Genomic DNA, 25,723 nt, shown 5'->3' on the forward strand with positions numbered 1-25,723 from the left:
TTGGATAAACATCTAAAATCCACCAATTCTGCCCAGACAGGGTCCAGACATTTTTTCCAATATTCTAATTTGTTACCAACCTAATAAACACTTATTCTCTGCTCAGCAGTCAATTTTCCCATTTCCTGGTGGACAGGAGCCCATCCCCAGGCCTGCTCCTGCAGCTGGCTCTGGATGCTCAGCCTCTGGCAGCACCAGCAGGGAGTGGAGCCAGCAGGGCTGGGCTGGCCCATTGCCCCTCAGAGGGGTTAATGCACATATGCTGGGCTGTGTGCAGCAGTTTCCACTGTCTGCTGCTGCTTCAGCTGATGGACTGACTCATTTGACAAGACAAATTGCTCGGAATACTCGTGCATAAGCCAAGATGCTTATTAATAATTTGGAGGTATCTTTTCCTTCCTTGTTCTCCTTCCCAGGGAGAGCAGGCTGTGAACTGTGATATAAAAAATATATTAAACACTTATTTAAAACATGCCCAAGAGTACATATATATATATTCCATGTGTTCCATATTTTCTTTCTTCCAGGTGTCAGTTTCAGGGGCAGCATTTGTAAGAATTTGCTGTTAACTTTTGCCTTGAAACTGATTCCAAACACAGCAGCAGGCATAAGATATGGCCTCAAACCAAATTAACCTTTAACATAAAAGCATGTTCTTTATGTATTTTCTAACTTTAATGCCTCACAAAGGAAGATATTTTTAAAAATATACACCAATAATTATAATATTCCTGATTTTTTTTCCTAATTGGCACAGAATGGCTAATATAGATAAACTATCAAGCCAGAAGATTATGAATATGAAAATGGAAGAGGGATTATTAGAATTCCATAGTTTATATTTGCCCTTCTTCTAGGGCAGGAAACTGAGAGTGTAATCAATTTTCTGTTGCAATCAACTTTTTTAGGAGAAACAATATTGAACTACACTCAGGAGAGAAAAATACTGAAAAGAGCCTGCTTTTATCCAGTTTGAGGGACATCATCACCTTGATCACTGCAGTGAGCTTGGGTTGCTCCATCCAAAAAAGACAGATTGTAATGGGAATAGGAATGGTCCAGAGAAAGATAAAGACCATGACAGAAGCATGGAAATGCACGATAAAAAGAATTGCCCTGAGTTATAAAGAAATTATGTAAGGATAGAAAATAAAGAAAAATATGAAGAAGTCAAGCTCTTTCCATTGAATAGGGGCACTCATTGGATTTAATCTCATCTGCTGAAAGTTCTTAACCCATTGAGAAGGTATTGTTGGACAGAAGGTTGATGAGAATTGGAAGGAAAGAGCAGTCTTTCTTTTGGTGTAACTATTTTTCAGCCATTGCACTTGAACCAGATGCTCATATCAGCCCTTTTGCTTCTGCAGAATCAGCACAGTTGTCTTCTTTAGCAACTGCTGGTGCTTCAAGACCAACAGAACAAAGGCAGTAACAGGTGGATGATGTTGGTTCCATGGGCAGAGAGAGGAAAAGGAGCAAGAAGAAGTGAAATAAGGAGTTCAGGAATCTTTTCTGGGGTTTGGTGAGGACTCTGTGTAGGAGCTGACCCAGTCACTGCAGGCAAACCAAACCAATGTGCCAGGCTAAGGAAAAGCTCCTCACTCCTCATGGAATCATAGAATGGTTTGGGTTGGAGGGGAACTGAAAGATCATCCATTTCCAACCCCCCTGCTATGGGCAGGGACATATTCACTAAACCAAGTTCCTCAGAGCTCCATCCAACCTGGCCTTGAGCACTTCCAGGGATGGGGCATCCACAGCTTCTCTGGGCAGCCTCTTCTATTGCCTCACCACCCTGCTTAGCTGACATGAATGTTTTTCATTCCATCTTCAGTTGGTTTAAAAATGATCTGATTTTACCTATAATTGCAACGTGTTTGTCCTTTAGTGGCTCCCTTGAAGCTGGGTGCAGGAAGATTGTTCCCACTCAGGTGCCATTTCCTTCCCTCAGTGCTGTCTTGCTCAGGACACCAGTCTCCTGCCCAGCACCGAATCTAATTATTATTAATGGTTCTTTGCAAGTGTTGAAAGTGTTTCCATGGGCTCTGTAGCAGGATGCCCTCTTGTGACCACTCCAAAACCAGAAATCGTTCACTGGTAACCAAAATGTGTCGTGGGGTCTTGGATTTCATCTCTCGCCTGCCTTGATTTTCAAAAGCCTGAGGTCAGGGTGATGGCCATGACTCTGACAGCTCCTCACACAGTTAGACTTCACCACAATCATACCTCACCAGACACATCTGAAATGACAGGCTGACATAATAAGGACTGTGAAATATTGTACACAAAGGTAATTAAAACTTTACCCACAGCTGCACACAAAACGTATCTGCTTGTTAACATACAACAGTCTCACTCAGTCTGCACTGAAATTTAAGTAATCTTCCTATGATAATAATATTGAAAAGCAAGAAAAAACACTTTATGTGTTCTTTCTGTCCATCATGGCCATTAACTAGTGCAATTTGTTTAGGAGCAAAGAGAAGGAGGCAAGGGAATGCACAGAGAAATTAAGTAAGTGAGCTGTGGGGTCACATTTTAATGAAAATTTATTCATGGATTCCTTTTTTTCCTCAGTGTCAAGTGGATTATTACATTTAGGTGCAACACTTAGGATTATGCACTTTGTGTGAAGCCAAACCAAATGAGGCAGAAAAAGACCTGGTGCATTTGGCAGAGAAGAGAGAGGTCACTGAGTGAGTGGTGCTGCACTGGCCTGGGGCACAACCAGGGGGTGCTTGGAGCAAGCGTGCCTGCGTGGAACTGGCAAGCTGGGGGCCACCAAGCAGGAGTGGTAACTTGGGCTCTCATCTGAGCTAGAAACTACAGTGGAAAAAGCCTTGGAATTTTTATATTCCCAGTAAAATCTGCGCCATTGTGTATTTGGGACTCTGTGCCCACCTCGGTCATTTCATGGAGCTGGGATAAGCTGGGATTCCTTCTACCTGTTGGCTACACTTTTTTTTTTTTTTTTTCAGTTGCATGATGAAACTGTGAAAAATATGTAGGGTGTGGATAAAAGCATTAAGGACCATTTTCTGAGAAAATAGTTGTCTGGGGTTAAATTGCTTCTGGTCTGTGTTGAACGTGAAATGTTTCCAGCAGGGAATCAAAGGGATGAGTGTAATCTGCTGTCTCCAGCTGTCCAGTAACCCTGGGGTCCTCTGCACTTCTCCTCCTACAACATCTAGGATTTGAAGAGCACATGGCACAAGCACAGCTGAACAAGAGAATAAGATGGCAGAGAATTTTTGAGGGAGATTTCTCAGCTCTGGAATACACCAAAATCATCTCAGTGTGGTGCACTCCCCTCCTCTCCCCAGGCATTAGAAAGATAAATTGAGGACAGCAAGCAATGAGGTGTGAGGCTGCACTGCTGTTCTTAGGCTTTTGCAGCAGTTTTGTAATCAAGATGGTTTGCCCTGGATGGAATAAAAATGGATTTAGACCAGTGAATGTCTCATTCATTTTTTGCCTAATTGTAGTGTCTCTATTTCCCTCCCTCCATATGTTCTAAAAGCAGAGAGAAGTTGGGAAGGGAGTAATTAGAAGTTGAAACAAATTCTCAGTTTCTCACATGCATTTCAGCTTTTCATGCCTGTGCCACTGAGTCATGATCTGAGTGCACAGAGTTCCCAGACTGGGGCTCTTTGAGGAGGAGTTCATCCTCACAAATGAGGCAGGAGCAGAATTTTACCTGATTTCAAATTTGGGACCCACATTTCAAAGGTGTGCTCTGCCTGTATTTCAGGCTTGATGTAGGATGTAGAACTATTTTTTTTTTTTACTTGAATATTGAAAGAGTTGGGATTAGATAAAAAAGAGAAACAGATCAGCATTGCTGACTTTTATAGTTTTAAGTTTTCCCAAGACTCGATCTCTTGGAGCTTTTGACAAGCTACTTTACAAGGCTGGTAGAGATGCACGTTGATGTGGGAATTTTCCTGAGCTATAATTGTGTTTTATTTTACTGGTACTACTGTAAAAGCACTATATTGGTGCACCAAGTGCAACTGCATAGAGATGATGAGCAATTAAAACCACTTCTTGCATACTAAAGCACATTCTATCTTGTTGCACTTACTTAATATACCAATTCAATGTGTTATACAGTATTTAGCTAGATTACAGTAAATCACCTATTTAAAGAAGTTTTTCTTTCAGCCTTGCATGTGGGGAAAAAAGTGCTGGGAATAGTAAAAGGATAATGACCCATAATGGCCGAAAGCTAAAAATGGGATTCCAGTTGTCTCCTGGAAATAAAGGCTGTAGCAATGTTGTTAAAAGCAAGCTGTTCTCTGTCCCCTGTTGCTCCTTGTATCAGCATCACAAAGTCTAAGAAATTCTTATTTATTTCTTCCAGGCAAAGTAGCAAGGCAGAAGGAAAAGGAGTTACTGGTGTGGGTAGGTGCATTGAAACAGAGGCAGGGTGGTGGCAGGGGCTGTGAAAAATTACAAATGCCAAAGTCTACAGGGCCCATCCCTGAGGAGCAGCTCATTGAGGGCACCATGAAGCTGTGAGCAGGGAAATGGGCTTTTGCTGCTCTTCCCTATTTGTGATCCTTGCCTCCCACTTTCTGTTATCCCAGCCTACTGCAGGCACTAGGGGACAGGGGCTGGGAAACCTTCCCTGCATTTTCTCTCTGGGAAGCAGCTCAGTATCAAAACAGTCTTTGCTTCTGCCGTGGGGAGGGAATTTCAGAGTCAGTTGTTTGTTGGGTACATGCTGTAAATATCAAATAGATGCACTGCAGAATGTCTTGAAAGAACAACAGATCACAGTACTAAATGCATCATCCCAACAGTTTTATTTCCATCTGGTTTGTGATTGCATCTCTCTGGACACCTGAATAGGCTTCCACTGGGGACTGATTGTGCTTTTCTTTTGCATTATGATCTGTGAACTGAAATTCAGTCCTGGGGCTCACCTGGCCCTTCAGAAAATTTGCTGAGCTGCTAAACAAGCAGAAGATTTTTTTTTTTTAAACTCCACTACCTGATCCTCATGTATCTTTCCAAAAGAATACAACTGTACTACATCCTGTTGCAAATATCAATTGTCTGAAGAAACATCTGTCCTATCATTGCAACCTTCCTGTCTGTCATCTTGATAGATGGTGAAGGTATCCAGGTGTGTCTGATCAATACCTGCCTGGGAGGACTCCCAGAAAGCCTGGGCTGGTTCAGGTGCTGTTGTCACCTCAGTGGGGGTGGGCTCAGCCTGGCCGAGGGCTGAGTGATGCTGTGCACCATGCTGGGCAGGGCTGCAGGGCTCCTGCAAGACTCCTTCAGATGTAAGATAAATCACCAAAGATCTGACTGCTTTGGGTCATTAAAACCCCCACAACAACTCTTCTTTTTTCCCCCATGAGGAATGACAGAAGGGTGCCAGTGGTCTTGGTGGCCCTGTGACATTTGCTGTGCCAGTGCAGAGCTCCATCCCAGCATCCCTACACATGGCCCCGTGCAAAGTGACCTCTGTCCCTTGGGAGGGGACATACAAGGTCCCACAGGACCTGCTGCTCTCTGCTCTCCTGACACAGGGTAATATTTTTGCCAATCCTGCTGGTATCTGGAGGCTCATTTGTCTGAAATGGTTTAGAACAACTTCAGGACTTAAATTTCTTTTATTAATCAATCTTCCTTAATCTTATGGATTGAAAATGATAATTCCCTTGATGCTGGCTTTCATCATACTGAGATTCATTCAATTTTCTTTCATGTCTGTTGATCAGGACTTAAGAAGTTGCCTTTTCCTCAAATCTGTTGACCTAAAAGACTGGAGTGGTCCTAACAGTCCTGACTCTACCTTCTCTCTTTCACTGTCTCTTGCTGCTGACTTGCTGCATATGAATTTCATAACCTTTTTCTGTGTACTTTTCATTCATCAGGTATTAAAATGATAGAAAATGACAATTTCATTAAAATATTTTTAGGGCTGTATTTAAATAGTTTTTGTTTTCATATTTTATCAATCAGTTTTGTTTTCTGCTTTCCATAAGCTCTGACAAATAAAGGAAGTTCTCCTCATAGGCATGGTCCTGCACAGTACCTTATAAACCAATCTTTCCTCTCTGGTAATGTGGACTTCAGAGAAGCTTTACTGCACTAAATTTTTGGGCACTGAAGATGTGTTCCTGTCAATGGATGTAGTTCCTTCAAATTCTTTGCACTGCCAGCACTCAAACTTACTCCTTCTAGAAGTAAAGTTGTCCCAAACCTTCTTGTCCACTGTGCTGAGCTGTTTTGTCTGGTGCCCAGTCTGTCTGTGCTGTTCCTGGTGAGGGCTCAGTGGCTTCAAGGGACATGAGCTCCCTCTCCCTAGGTCTGTTTTCTCTGCCTGTGCATTTCCTGACTGAATTCAAGACAGAGAAGCAGATGGGGTTTATGATTTCACCTGTTCTGCTTAAAAGTTTCTCCCCAGGCCTCCCCAGTTCCTCTGCACTGACTCTGTACAGCCCCAAGGCTGATCCACTGTTTCTGGTAATCATTGTTTTTTGCAATCAGTCACCTTTTTCAAGTGTGACTACATATCTGTGTCTACATTCACAGTCAGGAAATGTGATCTACCACTCAGACAATTTCCTGGAAGTTGAAAGAGAGATGAGGAGCTGGAAAAGTGAACTTTGCTATTGAACCATAGAATCAGAGAGAGGTTTGGGTTGAAGAAACCTTAAAGACCACCCAGTTCCAACCCCACTGGGCACCTTTCACTAGAACAGATTGCTCAAGGCTCCTGGCCTTGAACACCTCCAGGGATGAGGCATCCATGACTTCTTTGGTGAAGAACAGATGGAAAAAATCCAAGATTGAAGAAATGGAATAAATGGCAGCATGCCTGAAAACTATAAATTTCAGCATCATTTATACTGAACACCAGCCCCAAAGAAAGGCAGATATAAAAAATGAGAGGCAGTGATGACCTTTATCAGCTCCGGTGACAACTATAAATCAGGCTGCAAATTCTCATCAGCTTGCTGGACAGAATTCATTACAGACAGGGGCCACTGCATTGCTTTGTGGCTTTGATTGAGGTATGTCCCATTTAAATCAATGCTCTTGCACTGGGACAAATCACACATTTCAAAACAGAAGTCCAGGAATATGATTTATCTTTTGAGGACTAAGACCCAGCTAAACCTCACAGTGTTTTGTTTGGAATATAACACAGATCAATTTGTTCTTCTCTTAAGCAGACCAATTTTCTGTTCATTAACTCAGACAGTGTGTTGATGGCTGGAATTTAATATAATGGCAAGATTTAGAGCCCTAACAAATCAGCACTGCTTCATTTATTCTTTTTTTAATGCATTCTAAAAGTACATGTGGCAGATTAGCACCTGATTTTAAACCTGTTACGGTTTAACAAATAATGGGAAAGTCTGTCATCTCTTACTTCCAACCATGGAGCAACTTCTATGTAATCTTGAAGTTTCATAGTTTATTAAAATGTTATGGGTTTTTTTGGAGCATAAGGAGCAATAAAATTTGGTAGCAATGTCATTATGGGCAGTAATGTGACTTCCATCAGTTCCTGCAATGTTCAAGAAACAGCTTCACAGACTCATTAGATTAATAAGCTACTTTACTATGTTCTGAACTTGGAGCTGAATTTCATCGCTCTTTTCTTTTCTGTAATTAGGAAATATCCTGAGAGCCTTACAATTATTCAAATGTTTTGCTGGCCATGTTTAAAACATGATTTTTTTCTGTCTTGAACTTAGTGTATAATTGGAAAACATTCTGTGTTGTTGACAGAGGGTGATTATTAAAGCAGTAATATTTTGCAGCATGTTTGATAATTAGGTAATAGTCTGTCTCTCAGTTTAATTTTTTCTTTTTTTTTTTTTTTTTTCTGGAATGCCTGAAATATTTCTGGAAAATAAAAATTTAGGCTGCATACTTTCCTCTTATAACAAATAATGCTTCAGACTTTGTGACCTGAGTGTATAAAGACCAAGTATGTAGGAAACATTAAATCTTTTATTGCCTTACTTCCTAAATTGTTGGCATAAACACTTTTCTTAAGGATCTGGACACAGAAGCTGGAATTTAGAATTGTAAATAAGCTGCTGCTGGATCAGACCCCAGAGATTGTCTCTTCTGGCATATGGCCCAGGACAAGGGCAAATACTTAGGGAAGATTCTGAAAAGCAGGCAAATTTCTCAAGTTGAGGATTCAGGTTATTCCTTTAGTCTCTCACAATGGCTGGCTCATGGGCTTCCTGAAAAGCCTTCAAGCCTTCCTTATATGTCTCTTCAAGACATATAATATTTTATGGATTTTTCTTCCATTTTTCTAATTCTAGTTGGGATCCACCTGCAGCCCTGGCACCTGCTCTGTTCTGGGACTGTGAGTTCCACAGTTTGTTTGCCTTCAGCATGAAGAAATAATCCCTTTTATTTGTGTTGAACCTGACACTGACTGGTGTCATCTGGTGCCTTCCAGCACTAATTTTGGAAAAGGCAGGGAATAAGTATCCCTTATTTATCTTCTCCATACTGCTTATGACTTTTTTGACTTCTGTCCTAGCTCTGTTCAATCAGTTCTTTCTCAAGTTTAAGTTTCTTAGTTTGTTAAGTCATAAATTGTATGAAGGAATACTCTAAAGATAAATGTAAGTCAATCTAATTAAGATCCTCCTTTTTTTTTTTTATTCAAGACAGAAGTTGCTGATAAAATTATTCCATAATTTAAAAAAGTTATGCTTTGAGAACTTTGCCTATGAGTCTAAAGGGCTGTTGCTCTGATTTGGATTCTGAGAATTTTAAAGTCTATAAAACCTTGTGGTTTTGAGAGGATCAACTGTATTGCAGCAACCATTTGCCCTTACAGAATCTGATTCATCCCAATCTCAGAGATTTCTTCTTCTTCCACTTATGTGTAAATCTGTGATATGGAGGAGATTTTTTTTTTTTATTGACAGCAATAAATAGAGTGTAGAAGCTTTTCATCTGCACCTACAAACCATTTTATAAAGCTGGTTAGTGACTGTGATGAGGATTATCATCACCAGGTTGGAAATAAAAGACTGGAACATGGATAAGGAGACGTCTAGGTCTGCACACCCTGGTTTTGAAAGAACCAAGTCTCCAAACCCAGTGTTGCCTTTAGCAGGTCACCCCAACTGGGCAGTGCACACCTCTGCAGTTACAGTGAGCTGGGTTTGTGCTTGTACATATCCTAGAGGATTTAAACTCACCTTTGACTCATCCCAGGATGCTCCATGGGTAATGTTAAACCACCCACATGTCCCTAGCCCTTGTTGCATCATGGTGACATTCCTGGGGCAGCCACCATAATGGTAGGTGGTGAGGAATTGTTTTTCTAACTGAAACTGGAAGCTGAGGTTTGGTAGGATCCATCAGTTCTCAGTTTAGGCAAGTTGCAAAAAACCCATAACCCTAGTCCTGTGCCAAGAAAAACTGCTGATTCCTTTAATGGCAGAGTGCTTGGGACTTATGTTTTATCTGCAGGGCAGTGCATGTAGGCACTGATCAGGCTTGAACTCAGTTTCTGACATGCCTTTATTGTTGTAATGTTTTTCATCCTGAACTTTTGACCTGCTACCTAACCCTCATTTGGAATCCCTTTCATATGTCTGCCCCAGCCTTTCTGTCAGGCAGGCTGTGTGCTTTGAGAGCTGGACACTATCTCCAGTATTTTTGTTGTTGTCCACCTGTCTTGAGAGCTGGAGTAGTCCCAAAGTGCACAGAGACAAGCTGATTTGCCTTTTTTTGTGTGAAAATGGTGATTTCTCTGCATGTTTCTCCTGCTGGTATACGTCTGCAGAACAAATGTCAGAGTTGGAGTACAATATTAGGTTCCAGAATCTGCTTTGTTAGAGGGTCATTTGCCTTTCACTTTCAGAGACTTTCCAGGCTTATTAAACTCCACAGAGACTGTGGAACTCAGAAACCTGTGATCATAAAGAATGGGTTTTTTTGACCTTGTTTTCTAGCAAGTTGTGTTTGTATATTCAAAACAGGTCACTCTTGCATTCATCTAAGGGAAAGTGTGGCGCAACAAACATGTGACAAACACCAACCACATTGTTTTATGGCTGTCCTCAAAGCCACTTTTAGCAATGGCTGAAGTGTTAAAAAATAATTTGAGTTCTTCAGAAAGAAGTTCCCAGCAGTACTTTTGGTTTGAAGTCCATAATTAGATTCCACACAAACACAATTTCAGATTTCCTTAATGACCTTTTGTTTTCCTCCTTGCAGATAATGAATTCATTTATAGAAACCAGAATGGCACAGTGATTCTGAGGAATGTCGAAACCAACAGTTCAACAATATTAATAGAAAACAAAAAAATTGTAAGTATTTTCTATGACAAGTAGCTGAATTTCACAGCTCTCTTGCAGTTGGATCAGTAAAGCAGAAAATGACTTGAGTTTCAACTTCATGTATTGTCAAGGAGAAGCAATTCACTGGTGGTACAATGGGCTATGCAGCGATGGATAATGTGAGATTGAACTCCAGCTTTTGTTATTATTCTGCAAGCTCAGTTTCTCCCATACTTCTGGAAAGTATCATATAGAGATTTGCAGCTAGTCTTGCATATCATATATAATTGAAAGATGCACAATTCTCATCTCTGCATGCTTAATAAAAAGGACAATTGATATCCTTTACTGTCTGTTGTTATTCTCTACATTTCTCCACACAAATACTTATTTTTTGTTTGTGCATTTGCTGATTATTCTTGCCTAATGGTTGAAATGTAATTTCAGTGTTTTTTATGAGTAGCATTGAGGAATAAAAGTGGGGTTGTATTTGAGAGAAATCCTAAGAAATTGTTGTGGGAAGAAGTTAATAGGTGACTATTAAAACGAATGTAAAGACTACAAAGTCACATCTGATTCAGAGCATTGTTTTTAGTGATAGAAGTATTTTGTAGCATTGTTTTGTGTAGTGGATGAAACCAGCATTGTGGCAGAAGTTAGTACATCAATTGTATTAATTATTTTTTAATGAGACAAAGAATTTATCACCAAATTATTATGTCAGGGCCCAAACTTAAACTTCACATGCTGCATTTAACCTTCAAATTTTACTGCATTATATAAGCAATCCTCTTTTACCAGAGTGTAACCCCTTTCTTTACAATTTACAATTTACAATTCTAAGGGAATGGGCTGGCTTCCTTTAATGTCAAGGTCTGTTGAAGTCAAATTACTTCCATTTGGCCTCTTGTTTATTCCACTGGTTTTTAATTGTTGCCATTTGTAAGAAAAGCACAGTGCTACGAGAAAATCCTGCATTTTCGTGCCATTTTCCACCCTACTGCCTGTTCTACCTTTGTTCCTCTGCCCTCTCAGTGAATGCATCTGCAGGTCACCTCCACATTAATCCAGAAAACCTCAATGCAAGAGCTGCCATTACATTTACTCAGACACATTGTCTTTTTCCTCTTCCTTCCCAGCCCTGGGGCAGAAAACTTTTGCTACTTGGTCATGTTTCTCCTTCCCCATGTTATTAACATAACAGTAAATAAAATCTGTCTTCAGTAAATAAAACTTGTCTTCTGTAAATAAAATCTGTCTTCCTGCTGCCACTGCTGGTGCCCAGGCTCCCTGTCCCTCCCCATCCTGAGCTACTCTGGGTCAGCAGCCCGTGAGATGTCCCAGAGAGGTGGTGGCTGCCCCTTCCCTGGAAATGCTCAGGATCAGGGTGAAATTTCGGGAGAGCATCGGGGAATAAGCACCTCCATGGAGAAACTTTGATTTCAAAACACCCTTCACCAAACCAAGTGTGTGGGGCTCTGATGTGGGGTTTAATAACCCCAAAACACGTGGGCAAACGGGGTTTGGCCACAGCAGCTCAGCAGAAGAGGGGCAGAGGCTCACGGTTGTCTCTGTGGTGCCAGGCCAAGGACACTCATGCCCAGCACGGGGCTCCAGCAGCACTGATGGGCAAGCTCTGTGCTCCCCGTGTGCCTCCTGGGGACACACCCAGCTCTTTGGGCTGGCACCACCTCTGTGGGTATCTCTGGTCTCTAAAAGGGGTTTCCTAAATAGCCAAGTGACAAAGCAACCCTTAAATCTCGTGGCATTTCTGTGACTGAGGTAAGAGTAAAGACGAGTGACTAAAGCTTGTGGATGGGACTCTGAGCAGGGGGTTGGACTAGGCAGCCTTTAAAGGTCTCTTCCGACCCAAATCATTCTATGATGGTGCCATGCTCTGCTTCTGGCTGTCCCCCGGGCTCCCCCCACAGCACATCCATCCCCCCTGGCCTTGGGGAGGACTTTCCCCAATTCTCTTTTCAGTTTTGCTCTGTGGGACTCTCTCAAGGACTTGCATCTAATTTGTTAGGCGAGAGGGTGAGATTTAAAAGGCAGTGGATGAGTGATGTGTTAGTGGCACCTCTCTTTGACCTTGGTGCCATCTGTGCCAGCAATGCATTATATTGAAACACACTGGGGAGGAGAAATGGCTTCACTACACAAATGAAAAGTAGAGCTTGGAAAAGGTAATTCCTGGCAAGTCTGAGATACCCTGGCATTTCTTCTTGTTAGCAAGATTTACAGTGCTGATTTTTGCAGAACACAGGTCAGGGTGCACTGAACTGCTGCAGCATCCCAAAAACTTTTAACTGGGAAAAACGGAATAGTTTTCCTCTGGGTTATCTTAATTGGGGGAGGTAGTGGTGTCTCTATTACTAATTTGTTCCAGAAGCTATTTACATTTTTTTTTTATCTCCTACACTGGCCAGTGAATACAGATAATGAGAGGAAATTAATAAATTGCCATTTATTAATGGCAAAAAGTAGAGCTTTGTACTAACTACTGCCTACACCTGCCACCTCACCAGCCTCTGTGCAGTAAGGAAAATTCTGGGTTTTTTGATATAGCTGCCTGCTCTGAGTCACAACACATTAATTCTTTCCCTTATGAGTGCCCACATAACATTTCTGGGGTTTGAAAAAAAAAAAAAAGATACTATATTTTTCAAGAGACTTAATTCTGGCAGCATTCTTCATCCTTAGAGAGAGGATCATAACAATTAGTTCTAGGTGTCATTAGCTTGAAAACTGAAGAGCATTTGTTTCAAAACTGTATTTATTTTCCAGGTCTCCTTAAAGGCTATCCGGTATGAGGTGTCACCTGACAGGGAATATGCACTATTTGCCTTCGATGTTGAACCTGTAAGTAAACAGATTTGATTTCAAAATACACAGCCAGTGGCAAACTTTTCTTTATTTTTTTTTTTTTACTTTTATGTCAGCAAGATGATATTTTAAATTAATTGCTTCCTATGAAAGAAAGCAAGAAACCCCTTCACTTAGCAATTCTGAGAGCATGTCACACTGCCATCTAGTAGAGGAGAAAGGTATAAATTAGACTGTGAGGAAACACTGTCACTGCCAGGATTTTATAGCCTCCGGGAGGGGGATTGTAAGGACATGTCTTTGCTACAAGGATTTCTATTCCTCTTCTGTGGTTTTTTTTTTTTTTTTTTTTTCCACGGTGCCTTTTTCCATCACCCTATAAATTTCTTTTTCAGAACAAAAAGCTACTGTCAGTGTCTCCCACAACTGAAATAATACATTAATTATGGTGTCACCATTCCCAGTGCTGCAGTTAGGCTTGAGCTATCACTTTCATTATAAATCCTTTTCTTCTGAGGGTTAGGTATAAATCATTTGTAAAAAATCACCATTAGGTTGATACTAAGTTCTGGATTAAAGCAAATTTTTTACCAGACTTCAAAAGGGAAAAATGTAATGAGTCATTTTTAAATGATGACCAAAGAATCAAACATGGGGAAAGCAATTCTTCTGCATGAATAATATTTTTGTCTTCCTCAATTCTGCTGGTATAAGGCCTGAAATGTTTGAGTGATAGCTATGCTGTTCTACTTGGATGAACTATAAGCCCTATATATTTTGTTTCCATAGTTTAGAATATCACCAATTCTTCAAAATTAAAATAATTAATTCACTGACAGCTGTAATTGTTTTTTTCCATAATGTAAATATCATTTCAGCTGCTAACCGAAGGAAATTTGTGGGTCCTTTAGGCAGTGAAAGTTGTAGCTCTGTTGCTCATCTGATTTCTCTGCTCTCATCTTTGCAGTTATTCCAGACTTGGTGCAATGAAAATCAGAAGAAGCATGCTGGTTTTAGAAAAAAGGGAAAATAAAACTGTATCAGAAACTTTAGGAGTAATTCATAATGATTTTTCCTGGGAAATTACTGGTGGTGTGACTTCACTTACCTGAAGCTTAGCTGAGTTCTAGACAGAGATGGATGGAGAAGTGTTAAGTTAATTCTAAACATGGAAAAGACAGCCTAAGGGTCACTGAGCAAGCAAAGCCTTTCTCTCAAATCTCCCTGCCTTGTGAGCTAGAGATGTTTTGCAAAATTCAGTTCTTTTAGTGGAAATCAGCCTTTGTCTGTGGAAGCCCTATGCCAGCTCTGCTCAGATCCACTGTGCAAGCTGGAAGAGCCCTGAGGAGGGAGGGCTTCCTCAGTTCCTCTGAAAATGACAGAAGAATGCCTTTAATGACAAAACAAAACAAAACAAAAAAAAAAAAAAAAAAAAAAAAAAAAAGAGACAAAGTAAAATTTCTGTAAAATAGTAATGAGAAATTAACTTTTTATTCTCAACCTTTATCCACTGAAAAGACTGCACACTGAAGGTCTGAAAGAAGCAGAGTTACGGGGGGCTTTTACAGCCCAGACTTTGTGTTCAGTCTGTGGAGGAGTGCTTGATGTGGGCAGTGTGGCAGGAGGGGCATGGGAATGGGAAGGGATGGGCTGGATGTGCTTCCTCTGCATCCTCCTCTCTGCACGTCAGTGCTTGCAGACCTGTGAGTTTGAGGTACAGGCAAAACACTGAGTTTGTGGTTCTAAAGAAGAGAGAGCAACACACAGCCAGGTGCTCCTTGCATCACACCACATCTTTTACTAGAAAGGGAAACCCAGGGTGGGAAGCTGAAAGCATTACCTTTGGGAACGTTTCAGGATGTGGAATATACTCACTGTAAGAGAACATTGCTAATTGCTCAGGTATTCCTATATAGCAAGAGCTCCTGAAGCAAAATAAACCTAAACAAACCCGCTTTTATTCCTTTCAGATCCATGTTTATGGAGAAAAGAAAATTTGTTTGGTTTGTTTTGTTTTGTTTTGAGTTTTGTTTTGTTCTGTTTTGAAGCACGATAATAGAGGGGTAGTTGGGTTCAGTCTTGGTTGTTGCAGCCTTAAGCCATGATGAGTGGCTCTCTGTATTAAAATGGCAATAACTGTTGAATTACTTCTTCAGCTTTCTTCTCCTTTGGTATGCAGACTGTGGCTACAAATAATTGCATGTTAGTTAGCTCTTCACATTTTCTGCATTTCAAACTGTATTCTTGGACAAAATTCAAATTACGCTGTTTTCTTCAACACAAGGAATTGATTAGCAAAGTCTTGGGTAGTTGTCCTTGTTGCAAAGTCAAAAGGAAATTTCAGGAGATGTATTGGCAGAGGATATGCCTTTAAAGTTTAATTCTACAATTTCAGAAAAGGACCTTCTTGGAATTATTGCATACTTATTTTTTAGCCACCAGAAATGGTTTCTTTTTTTTTTTTTTGGTATTTGAAAATGTGACGTGCTGCCTTTTAATTGTTTGTGAGTATAGATATTTTCATCATTTTTTTTACACAGTACAGTTGTGCTGCTTTAATATGCATAGTATGAATTAATAATTTGCCTGAATTCTGAAATGAATTGATTCAGCCTCTATGTTTAATACCAGCCAGGAATAAACATCAAAATAGAAGAGCACAATGTGTCACTCCAATGGAGCGGAATATTTTAAAGAAAAGTGCCACAAAGTCATTTCCTTCCAGTAATAGCTGCTTCTATATTTTTCTATTTATTTGCACAGAAGCATGTCTGCTCAGTGTTGGTCTCGGTGACAGCACTGACACCCACACTGGAATAACACAGCACTGAACTGCCAGACACCTATTTTGCAAAGACACTGAGGCAGCTAATGTGTGTTTTCCTGTTGTATCACTTCATCATTTTAAAGGATAATGAATTAAAGCACATTCCTTAAAATATATTTCTCCCAGGAAGCTTGGCAGACAGCTGTGAGGCTGGTGTGGGTACATTGTGGCTAGTCTGGCTGTCAGATTTCATTGTAAATGCTTTTTTTTTTTTTTTTTTGTAGTGCTTATATTTACAGAAGTTTAATCTTTCAGGCAGCAATATTCTGGGTAAGCCTTGTGCTAATAGGGAGCTTTTCTAACCTTGAACACAGAAGATTTGTTCTTTTTCTGGAAAGGTCACAGGAAAGGCACCAAGCTTCTTTGTCTTGAAATACTCACACAAATTTTCTGCTGTTTGTTTTTAGTTTCTTTACACCACAACAAGGTGCAACCTGAGGCTGAAACAGCAGAGTGAAAATTTGGGAAAGCATTGGGGAATAAGCACCTCCATTGAGGAACTTTGATTTCAAAACACCCTTCACCAAACCAAGTGTGGGGGGCTCTGATGTGGGGTTTAATAACCCCAAAACACGTGGGCAAACGGGGTTTGGCCACAGCAGCTCAGCAGAAGAGGGGCAGAGGCTCACGGTTGTCTCTGTGGTGCCAGGCCAAGGACACTCATGCCCAGCCCATGGCTCCAGCAGCACTGATGGGCAAGCTCTGTGCTCCCCGTGTGCCTCCTGGGGACACACCCAGCTCTTTGGGCTGGCACCACCTCTGTGGGTATTTCTGGTCTCCAAAAGGGGTTTCCTAAATAGCCAAGTGACAAAGCAACTCTTAAATCTCATGGCATTTCTGTGACTGAGGTAAGAGTAAAGACGAGTGACTAAAGCTTGTGCAGCTTTGTGTGGCAGTCAGTTACCAGTGGAGTTTGTGTAATGGAATGAAAGAAACAGAGGAAATATCTGAGAAGAAAACTTATTTTTTGGAGTGATATAGTGAGATGTTAAATAGTGAATATTTAATTCCCTTTATTAGGAATCAGTGTTGTCCTCATGCAAGAGAGGAACCAAAGCTGCCAAGATTCCTCTCAAATCTTTTTGCTCTTTGTCTCCAATTTTACCAGCCCATTACTGTGTTTGTGCCAGTTAAAGGCAATTTCACTTAGAAATGCTGGCTGGTTGGCATGGACCAAACTGCAGAGGCTTCTGAACAAAGTTAGGGCTCAGAGGCTTTTGCAGCTGATACAACAGATGCTGTTACCTATTTTGAAGTAAAAGAAATGCTCTTTTTTAATCCAAATGTCTGGAAAGAACTAATAATTGTTGTAATTAGAACACACTCAACAATTATGTTTTAGCTTAGTTCATGTTGTGAGTTCATTTTTTCTGTTCTCCCTGCCTGTATCTCTGAGGTGAGTGGTGGGACAAAAAGGAGCTCAGAAAAACCCAGAGCAAACCTTAGAGTTGGTATTTAGAGTGTGAAAGATGTAAAAAAACATTATTTATAGAAAGCAACATATTACTATTGTTGTTGTTACTATTTTTTTTGATTTCTCTAAGTCTGGTTGTTATGTGAAATGAATGGGTTGTGTGCTTATGGCCCTCATACTAATAAGCTTACGACCTCATACTAATTTAATTAGTTGTGTAAAAATTAAAATAACATAATGCTTGTTATTTCCAAAACACTAATGGGTATAAGTATTAATGGATCCTCACAACATCCTTTTGAGCTAGATGATAAACATTATTATGATAAATATACCTCTGAAAATTGAACACTGTCATAACTATCATCAGTAATACTGCTCAGACTGTAGTCATGATATTTATTGCTTAATTGAAATGGATTTACCAGGCCTAGAAATAGGCTTACATAAATCTGTTTTCTTTATATGGCAATAAATATATTTCACATTTATTTTTTTCATTCTCACCCAATGTTGTTTTCAGGAACACTGAAAATGTTTAGTGATTTCATGATAAAGTGAGCACAGATAGAATATTTCTGTCATAAAATAGTGCTACCTGCTTTATTGATTGTTATTTAATTTTTTTGGTGTTTGTTGTAAATTATTAGTTTTTGAGGGGGCCATTTTGAGGTAAAAACCTTAAGTTTATGGTTTTTCATATTCTCTTTTTAATGTGAATACTGTTTTGAATCATTCATAAATCAGAAGGACTCCTGTATTGGAAAGCTGCACAATATAAGGACATTATTCACTTATATCAAAGGCTGCTAAAATTGTTTTTCCCAACATTTTCAAGCCTGAAGCACTGTAATTTCTTATACTTGTGAGAAATAGTTACTGTTATTAGGATAAATAATGGACTAGGATAAAGCACTTACTAAACAAAAAGAAGAAAAGGACTCAATCCAAATACTGTTTATATCAGTTAAAATATTTCTGTTATTACATCTGTGCATGTGTGTATCTTCAGGCAGAGTATATTCTCTTTTCTCAATTCACCAGCTGTATGAATGTAGTTGTGAATGAAGAATAAGTTATATGACTGTAGTCATCCAGTGCTTTTAATGAGCAGAAGTAAAGTTATTAATGAATTAGTGGAAACACATAGGCCAGCCACTCATCAAATCTGGTAATTTGCTAAATTTTCAGGAAAGCAACACCTTCAGTTGCTTCCCATAGAATAAATATTAATACCGCTCACAGCTTCTGAAAGTGGCAGCATTTTTATGTGTGTGCTTGTGTGGGCTTGCAGTGGGGTTGTTCTGGGGTGTCAGGGATGAAGGTTGGGGACCACCTTTCTTTCTCCTTCTTACAGATCCTGTTTTGAGTGATTTTATTTTAATAGCCAAGATCAGTAGTGTGATAACTTTGTTTGATAAGTGCTGTTTAACCTCTTTGTGATAGAACAGCAGCTCCAGCTACATTTACATCACTAAAGCTAAGGCCTGTGTGTCCAGAAGCATTGCATTAACAAGGATGTGCTAACAGCACAGAAGAGGTTAATTTTGTGGGTGATAGTTTACTTTGGATTTGAAGCTGAAGCAGCAGCTATTGTTTGACAACATTTAAGGGCAATATTTTATTTTAAAAGAGCTTGTTGTGGTAATTTTTAATTATGAATCTGGTCTCTGAGAAAGACAGCCTATCTTTTCCAGGCTCAAACCCACCATGAAAAAATTCCCTCATCTGCTGTTTTCAACAAGACAGACAAAACAGAATTTTCAAAGGCTTCAGACAAGGTTGATTCAAAAACATTTCCACACTCCCATTTGCTTTTCTGTCTGACCTGGGGGAGTCTATCTAAGGCAGGAGATGAGCTCTTCATGGTCACTTTTCACTGAATAAATCAAAGCTGCTAGTACCTGAACCCTCAGCAGCTGGGAGGTTTTCCTGCCAGTGAATCTCAGCACAGGCAGAAGCAGCAATATCTCTGTCAGATGTACCATCGTGCTGTCCTGTGCTGGTATCAGTAATTGTTCCAGGCTAATTAATATTTGATATCTGCAGTGGCACAGAGAGGGAAGTTTGCCACACAGCTCTCGGGGGATCCATGGGTTTTCCAAACTCTATTACAGAGTTGTGCAAACACTGCCTTCTCAGGTGTCCTCAGTCGTGCCTTCAGCAGCAGGGCCCTTCCATGCCAAGTCTTCTCTGCTGCACATGCTTACAGAATTAAAAGTTCTTACTCTAGGAGGGTGGATACCCACTCTAATTGAGCAAACATGTCATCAAATGGTGAGAGTATTTGTTCTTCCTGCTCAGCAGTCAGCACTCCACCAATTTCTGTCCCATTGTTTGTTTAGAATAGAAATTTTGGACACAGTTACAGGCCAGTGGAGCAACAATTACTGACAAGTTTAATCCTAGAGTTTTCTTTTGAGGGAGAAACCACAGAAATTAATTTCATGTTGCTAAATTTCAGGGCCAATTTTGGACTAACACAAGGGAAGAAAACAGGTCAAACCTGTTCTTTATTTGCTTTGAGAAACCCTTATGTTTCATTTGAAATCCTGACAAAGTTCCAGTAGAAATTGTATTCCTTTATGTAGCCTGGATGTTCTTTGCTTTTGACAGCAATTCTTCTGCTTTGGAACAGCTTGATTTAGTGAGAAAAAAATAGTTTAAACAAGAAGTTAGAGGGGGTTAGGAGCTCAAAGAAATATACTGTAGGGACATTGTGGTATGTTAGGATCCTTAAGCCATGGGGCCATGGGTTCTTATTTAAAATTAAGGGTCTGCCATTGTAACTCAGTAGAAACTGGTGGGGGGGGGGGGGGGGAAGTGGAATGAAAAGACACATCCCAAGTCTGTATACTTTGTTTTCCATTTTTAATAAAATGGACAGGATAGGCACTGAGTGTCAGCAAGGAGGAATGGGTGGGGGCTGCTTGTGTCTATTATCCATGGAAAATACGTTTGCACCCCTAAAATGCAAAGAGTGGGTACTCTCCTCATGCTCAGCAGACATTCTTGGAATGGGATCATCTCAACATTGGAGGAACTTGGTCTAGTAAAAGGTGTTCCTGCCCATAGCAGAGAGGTTGGAACTGGATGATCTTCCAACCCAAACCATTCTATGATTTATCATTGGCAGCCACTGTGGTGACTGAGGGCCTGCAGCTCTTTCATGGGCCAACAGTAAAACCACACTGGATACCAGACTTTTGGCTCTATTGCTCCCTGGTTCTGGGGATGTTTCCAGGGGGAAGCCTGTGCTTCTGAAACGATGGTCTGGGAGCATTCATAAAACACAGCATGGTGTGTTTGCCTGGGCTGGGAAGCAAAGCTCAGCACAGCCTGCAGTCCTCCATCCCCACAGTCCAGTTCTGCTGCTGCCTGCTCCCTGCATAGCAATGGTTTTGGTAAAACTGCACCAAACCCCAATTTCTTATCCAGTCTCAATTCTCTCCACTCCAGGGACTGTTTAGTCTGATCATTGCAACAAAACTTGAAATGCAGAGCATTAAAAACAGAGTCTGCTGACTTCAGCTGCTTCAGCTGCTTTAACTGCTTTCCTATTAAAAACAATGGATTAAACCCTTGCTGTTCTAATAATGCAGATAAATTGAATTAGAACTAAGCCTGAAGCCTCCTGAATTTAGCTAGGAGACTTCAATAAAAATTGCACAAACATGACTGAGTGCAAAATTGTTTTTCAGACTAAGTTGGACAGCCTTGCTTATGTAGCAAAGGCCAATAAACTATATTCTGCATTTATTCAGAACCATAGATACACATCAGTAAACTGCAAAGCAAATCCACCGTTCCAGGGAAGACTAGAGGAGCATCCAAACTCAGAAATAATTAGCCTGTCATGCAAAAGTACATAGGTGTATTATGTATCAGTATCAGCTATCAGCAGTCTTCCTCTGTAAATATTTTCTTTAGTAAATGAGATTTTAATCAAGCAGGGAAGGAAAAAATAAAAAAAGCCTCAAGGCAAAACACTATGATACAAAAATAAACAATTTTTCTTAGCTTGCATAAGGTTAGATTTCTCATACTGCTTCCTTTTCTGAGTGTAGAGGTGAGCTAACTTGAACAAACTGGTAGAGGTTAATGTCCTAATAAGATTCATAAAAATGTCATAAAAATAAATTGCAATTAATTTTTGAATAAAGCCTTCATAAGATAATGTACAAGGTCTCCTAGATAGTCAAAATCAGATGGACAGCATTAAAATAATCACAGTTTTCTTTCTTGCACTTGTATGGGAATCTATCTTAGTGAAAAAATGGGGTAACTTTGCTTTACAAGGAATGAAATTAATACCAGTATGAAAAATATTGAAAAAAATTAAAATCTAATAATTAGATTCCTTGCAACATAAAGAGGCTTCAGAATTACATTAGAGATGAGTTCCTGCTTTTTAGAATAAATTTGCTTCCTAAGGTTTTAGGGACAATGAACATCCTAGTTTGTGCTGGATTGTAATAAGTATAGGTGGTTATTTTAAAATGTTATGGAAAGAAATATATTAGGAGTAGCATACAAAATGAGAAAACAACGATGATTTAAAAAGCATCAGAAGGCAAAACTAAAGAGAATTTAATTCTGGTGTCTCTGCAGAAACATATGAAGCAGTCTATAATCGAATTCTTCTGATTTCCAGTGCTTTTTATTTTTTAAATTTTTAATCACTGAAATAGTAAAAAAAATATATATTTAGTGCCCTCTTCTGGAAAAACAGCTTTTGCTATGCAGGACACCCTAGTGAAGTTCCTGTACTGAGAAATGCAAATCTTCTGACGTAAAAGTTCTCCTCTTTAGCCAAGTTACATCCTAAATCCAAGGAGTGTGTGCCTCTCTGTGTTTACAATGAACAAGTGCCTTTTATCTCTTTAACTGCCTGCAGAACTCTGCTTTTACCAGCTTGATGTTGAAACCAATAATTAATGTTCCTCCTTGGGCAGCTAATGACCCAGATATGAAGATGGAATCTTCTATTCTTTTTTCTTCTATTCTCTGCTCAAACGAAGCTCTTTCTTGAAAAGAGAGAGGAATCACAGGGCTTTAGTCATGTCTTTAAATGCTTGAGTCCTCATATTTCTGTGTGCAGGAGTGATGCTGTTGATGGCAGGGCTGTGAAGGGTTCTGCAGCAGGCAAGGAGCAGGGCAGGTTCTGTGCTGCTTCCTGTCCCCTTTTGCTCTCCCCCTGCTTTCCAAAGAGGTGCTCTTCATCACCACAGACCATTTACCCCATGGAAGTTGCCCACAGCATCACAAAGATAACACAGAAAATGTCTTCCTGCCTTCTGTGTGATTTCAGTTTGTTTTCTTCCTGTCAGAATATAGAATTGTCTCATCCAGTGAATTAGATCTGTGTGTACATTGAGACAGCTCTGAGTCTTCTGATCTCATATGGAACTGGAAAATTTATCTTTCACTGAACAGGGAGAGGATTTTTGACCAAGGCTTCTAGCATACATCTGAATATTTTTCATTTCTTTCACATCCACTTCACTGCTTTTAAACTGTTGCTCTCTAATGCTTTCTGACAGACTCATCTTTCTTGTTTCACATTCTTTTCTTTGAGTCTTCTAAAAGTACCCTGAGCCTAGGACCAACTTTAAAAATTTCAATGCCAGTGCTAACTTCTTTGTAGCATTCACATTCTCAGCTGCTACAGTAGAAAAAGCAATTTTTACATGTTAAGAGTAAATTTTAATAGAAGGAACATATGCTGTGGTGCTGTAGTTGTTAATTCCTGCCTCTAAAGTGAATTATTTAAAAACGGAATAAATTAGTTAGATATACTAAGCATTCAGCACTTTTTCGTGTCTTGTTTTTCACATAATTGCTATAAAGCTTTACCATTTGCATTGTAAACTTCACAAAAAAAGAGGCTTTTAGAATATTTCCACAGTCAGTGTCCGCACAGCTCAAGAAATGTTTGTTTGAAAGAAGGCACTATCTAATGTTTCATTAAAAGCTGTATTAAGCATTGTTTTCTCATGCTGTCCTTCAGCCCTCAGACTTGCAGCTCCACAGACAGTGAAGGTGAGAGTCAGTCGAGTGAATGTGGATATGAACCCTCTAAACTCCCATCTCCACCAGCTAACCCAGGCTGCCTCTATAAACAGGATAATTCAGGGTGTAATTCTAAGGCTAAAATAAACATCAAAGGCTGCTGAGAGGAATCATAACCCACACAAGCTTTTGGCACCATTGTCTGGGAAAAGGGAGTTGCTGCATGAGTTTGTAGGTGCAAAAAGGGGAAATGCTTGTAAAGAATGACTGGAGAGGTCAGAAGCAGGGACATCCCTCCAGGTAGACAGCTGCAAAGAGAGGCACTCCAAGCTGCAAAGTGCAAGAGCCTGGGAAAGTATTTTGGGAAAGGATGTCTGTAAATCAGATAACTCTAGTCTGCTGTCTGAATTGGCTTTGGGCCACTGAACCAGGGAAGTGAACTGGATGGACTTTGTGTTTGGCCCAATACAGCGATAATTATGATGCCAAATATTCCTGAGCATCACGGTTGTGTGTTTCTGTGGGTGTGTTTGTATGGATCTGAAGGTGTTCTATGTTTCCTGCATTTGAGGTAATTGCTATCTCCTTCTAAAACTTTTATTTCGCCTCAGGCTACTTTTGTACTCGCAATACATCATGTTTGTTCATCTTTTACTTCTGTTCCTTAGATATATTTTTTGGTGTGTTAGAATCACAACTATGTACTAGACAATTTCATTCTCATTTCCAAGTTTCTGAATAGAGGGCGGGAGGGGAAACCTGGGAGTTCATATCTGTGATGTGAATATTGATAAAAGTTTAAAAAGATCAACAAAAGAATGAGCTCATTATTGATAACCTTCATTCATAATTCTTTGTTAATTCACTGCAGCTATCTCCCAATAACCTGAGCATCAACAAGTGCATAAAGGCTGGTGCAAAAATCCTACAGAGTGCTTTGCAACTCCCATTTTATTTACCAGTTAAAAAATGTAGCTGTCGTCCTTTAAGCCAGTGACTGCAAGGGCTTTGTGGTGCCAGTGAAGCTGTGAGGGACAGGTGGCTCGGGAGCAAAAGGAGGCTTTTGTAATTGCTTGGCAGGGCAGAGCTGTATTAGAGTGCAGCAGCAGTTGGCAGATTGGATTAACGCTCTCCGAGGGGTGAGAGCTGGCACACGAGCTGGCTGCTAATACCTATGGCCTAACTTGCTTCTGGAGCTGCATTTGCAACAAAAAGAGCATCCACTTCACCCTGCTGCTGTCACAAACTCATAAATCCTCAAGCCGGCCTCAAAATTCCCTTTTTGGCGTAGTCAGCAGTATAAGGCTCTCAAAAGTGTAATTTGAAAAGTGATCTTTTAACAAAGAATTATTATCATGAAACAACTGAGATAGATAATGAGTTTGTGGAAGGTGAATTAGCAGCATTCTCTTACAGCATGGCACTCCATCCATTACTGTGGTAGATGTTGCCTCACACTTTATTTACGGTTGTTTTGCAAACTTGAGATGAGATTATTTGCCAAGGAATAACTCCTTGGCTTTGATGTTTCAGAGACCTTCGGTTTGGTGCTTGGAAAATCAGTTTCTAATCCCAGCCCAGCCTCTGTATGTTTGTGGGAGAGATTTACATATTAACCGTGTGTGCTGCCTGTGGTGCATGACCCCGCCACAGTCAGCTTCAGCTTGGTTATAAATGCTTCCAAAATGCAAGTCCCCATGGCAGGAATGTGCTGTCCCTCCCTGATGTCACCTTGATGTGAGATTGTTCTCCAAGGAAGCCTCTCTGCTGTGGGTGGCAGGGCATTCACAGCTCTGCATGGCTGGAGAGCTGTCCTGGTTGTCCTTTAAACAACAAGGACAATGATTTAATTTTCAGTCCTAAGAGATTAAATGGTTAAAAAATTTGCAAAATAGAGACATGTCCTGGCGATCCACTGCCTTTTGTATTACTGCCTTCTTCCAAATCAAATGCTAAAGTTTCTTCCTGGCTCTGGAGACACCCACTGCTGATTTCCTGTATGGAAATGAGTGGAATAACTGGAGCAGCTCCTGATGCTCACTGGTGTGACTGAGATGAGCCCAGACCTGCTGGCTCTCTCTGAGGCACTGACAGGATAGCGCTGGCTGTGTCACCCCACCCAGGCACAGCTGCATTGTTGGGTCAGGGTCCTTCCCTGCTCTTTGCAAGAAAAAGCTTTACTTCCCTTAACAACTCTAATACATGCATTCCCCAAGTCTATATCTTCCTCCTTTTGCACAAATGTTAAATTAATTCCGCTGGAATGCGGAGACAATTATAGCCCAGGCAACCAGTTGCCAAATTCTCTGTATGTTGATTGATTCAGAGACACCTTCTCATCATCTTTCTTGC

At 40.3% G+C, this 25,723-nt stretch overlaps 1 protein-coding gene across 2 annotated transcripts in view; it reads left to right on the forward strand.

The window, feature by feature from the left end:
* DPP6 (dipeptidyl peptidase like 6) overlaps positions 1-25,723 on the forward strand; it is a 394,434-nt gene that overhangs the window by 248,233 nt on the left and 120,478 nt on the right. For both annotated transcript variants that reach the window (XM_053979702.1, XM_053979712.1), the window contains exons 4-5: positions 10,228-10,322; positions 13,080-13,154. In XM_053979702.1, the coding sequence (XP_053835677.1) occupies positions 10,228-10,322; positions 13,080-13,154 (170 nt within the window). The remainder of the gene's footprint in view (positions 1-10,227; positions 10,323-13,079; positions 13,155-25,723) is intronic.

This window comes from Vidua macroura, chromosome 1, assembly GCF_024509145.1.
Source record: "Vidua macroura isolate BioBank_ID:100142 chromosome 1, ASM2450914v1, whole genome shotgun sequence".
Classification (NCBI taxonomy): Eukaryota; Metazoa; Chordata; class Aves; order Passeriformes; family Viduidae; genus Vidua; species Vidua macroura.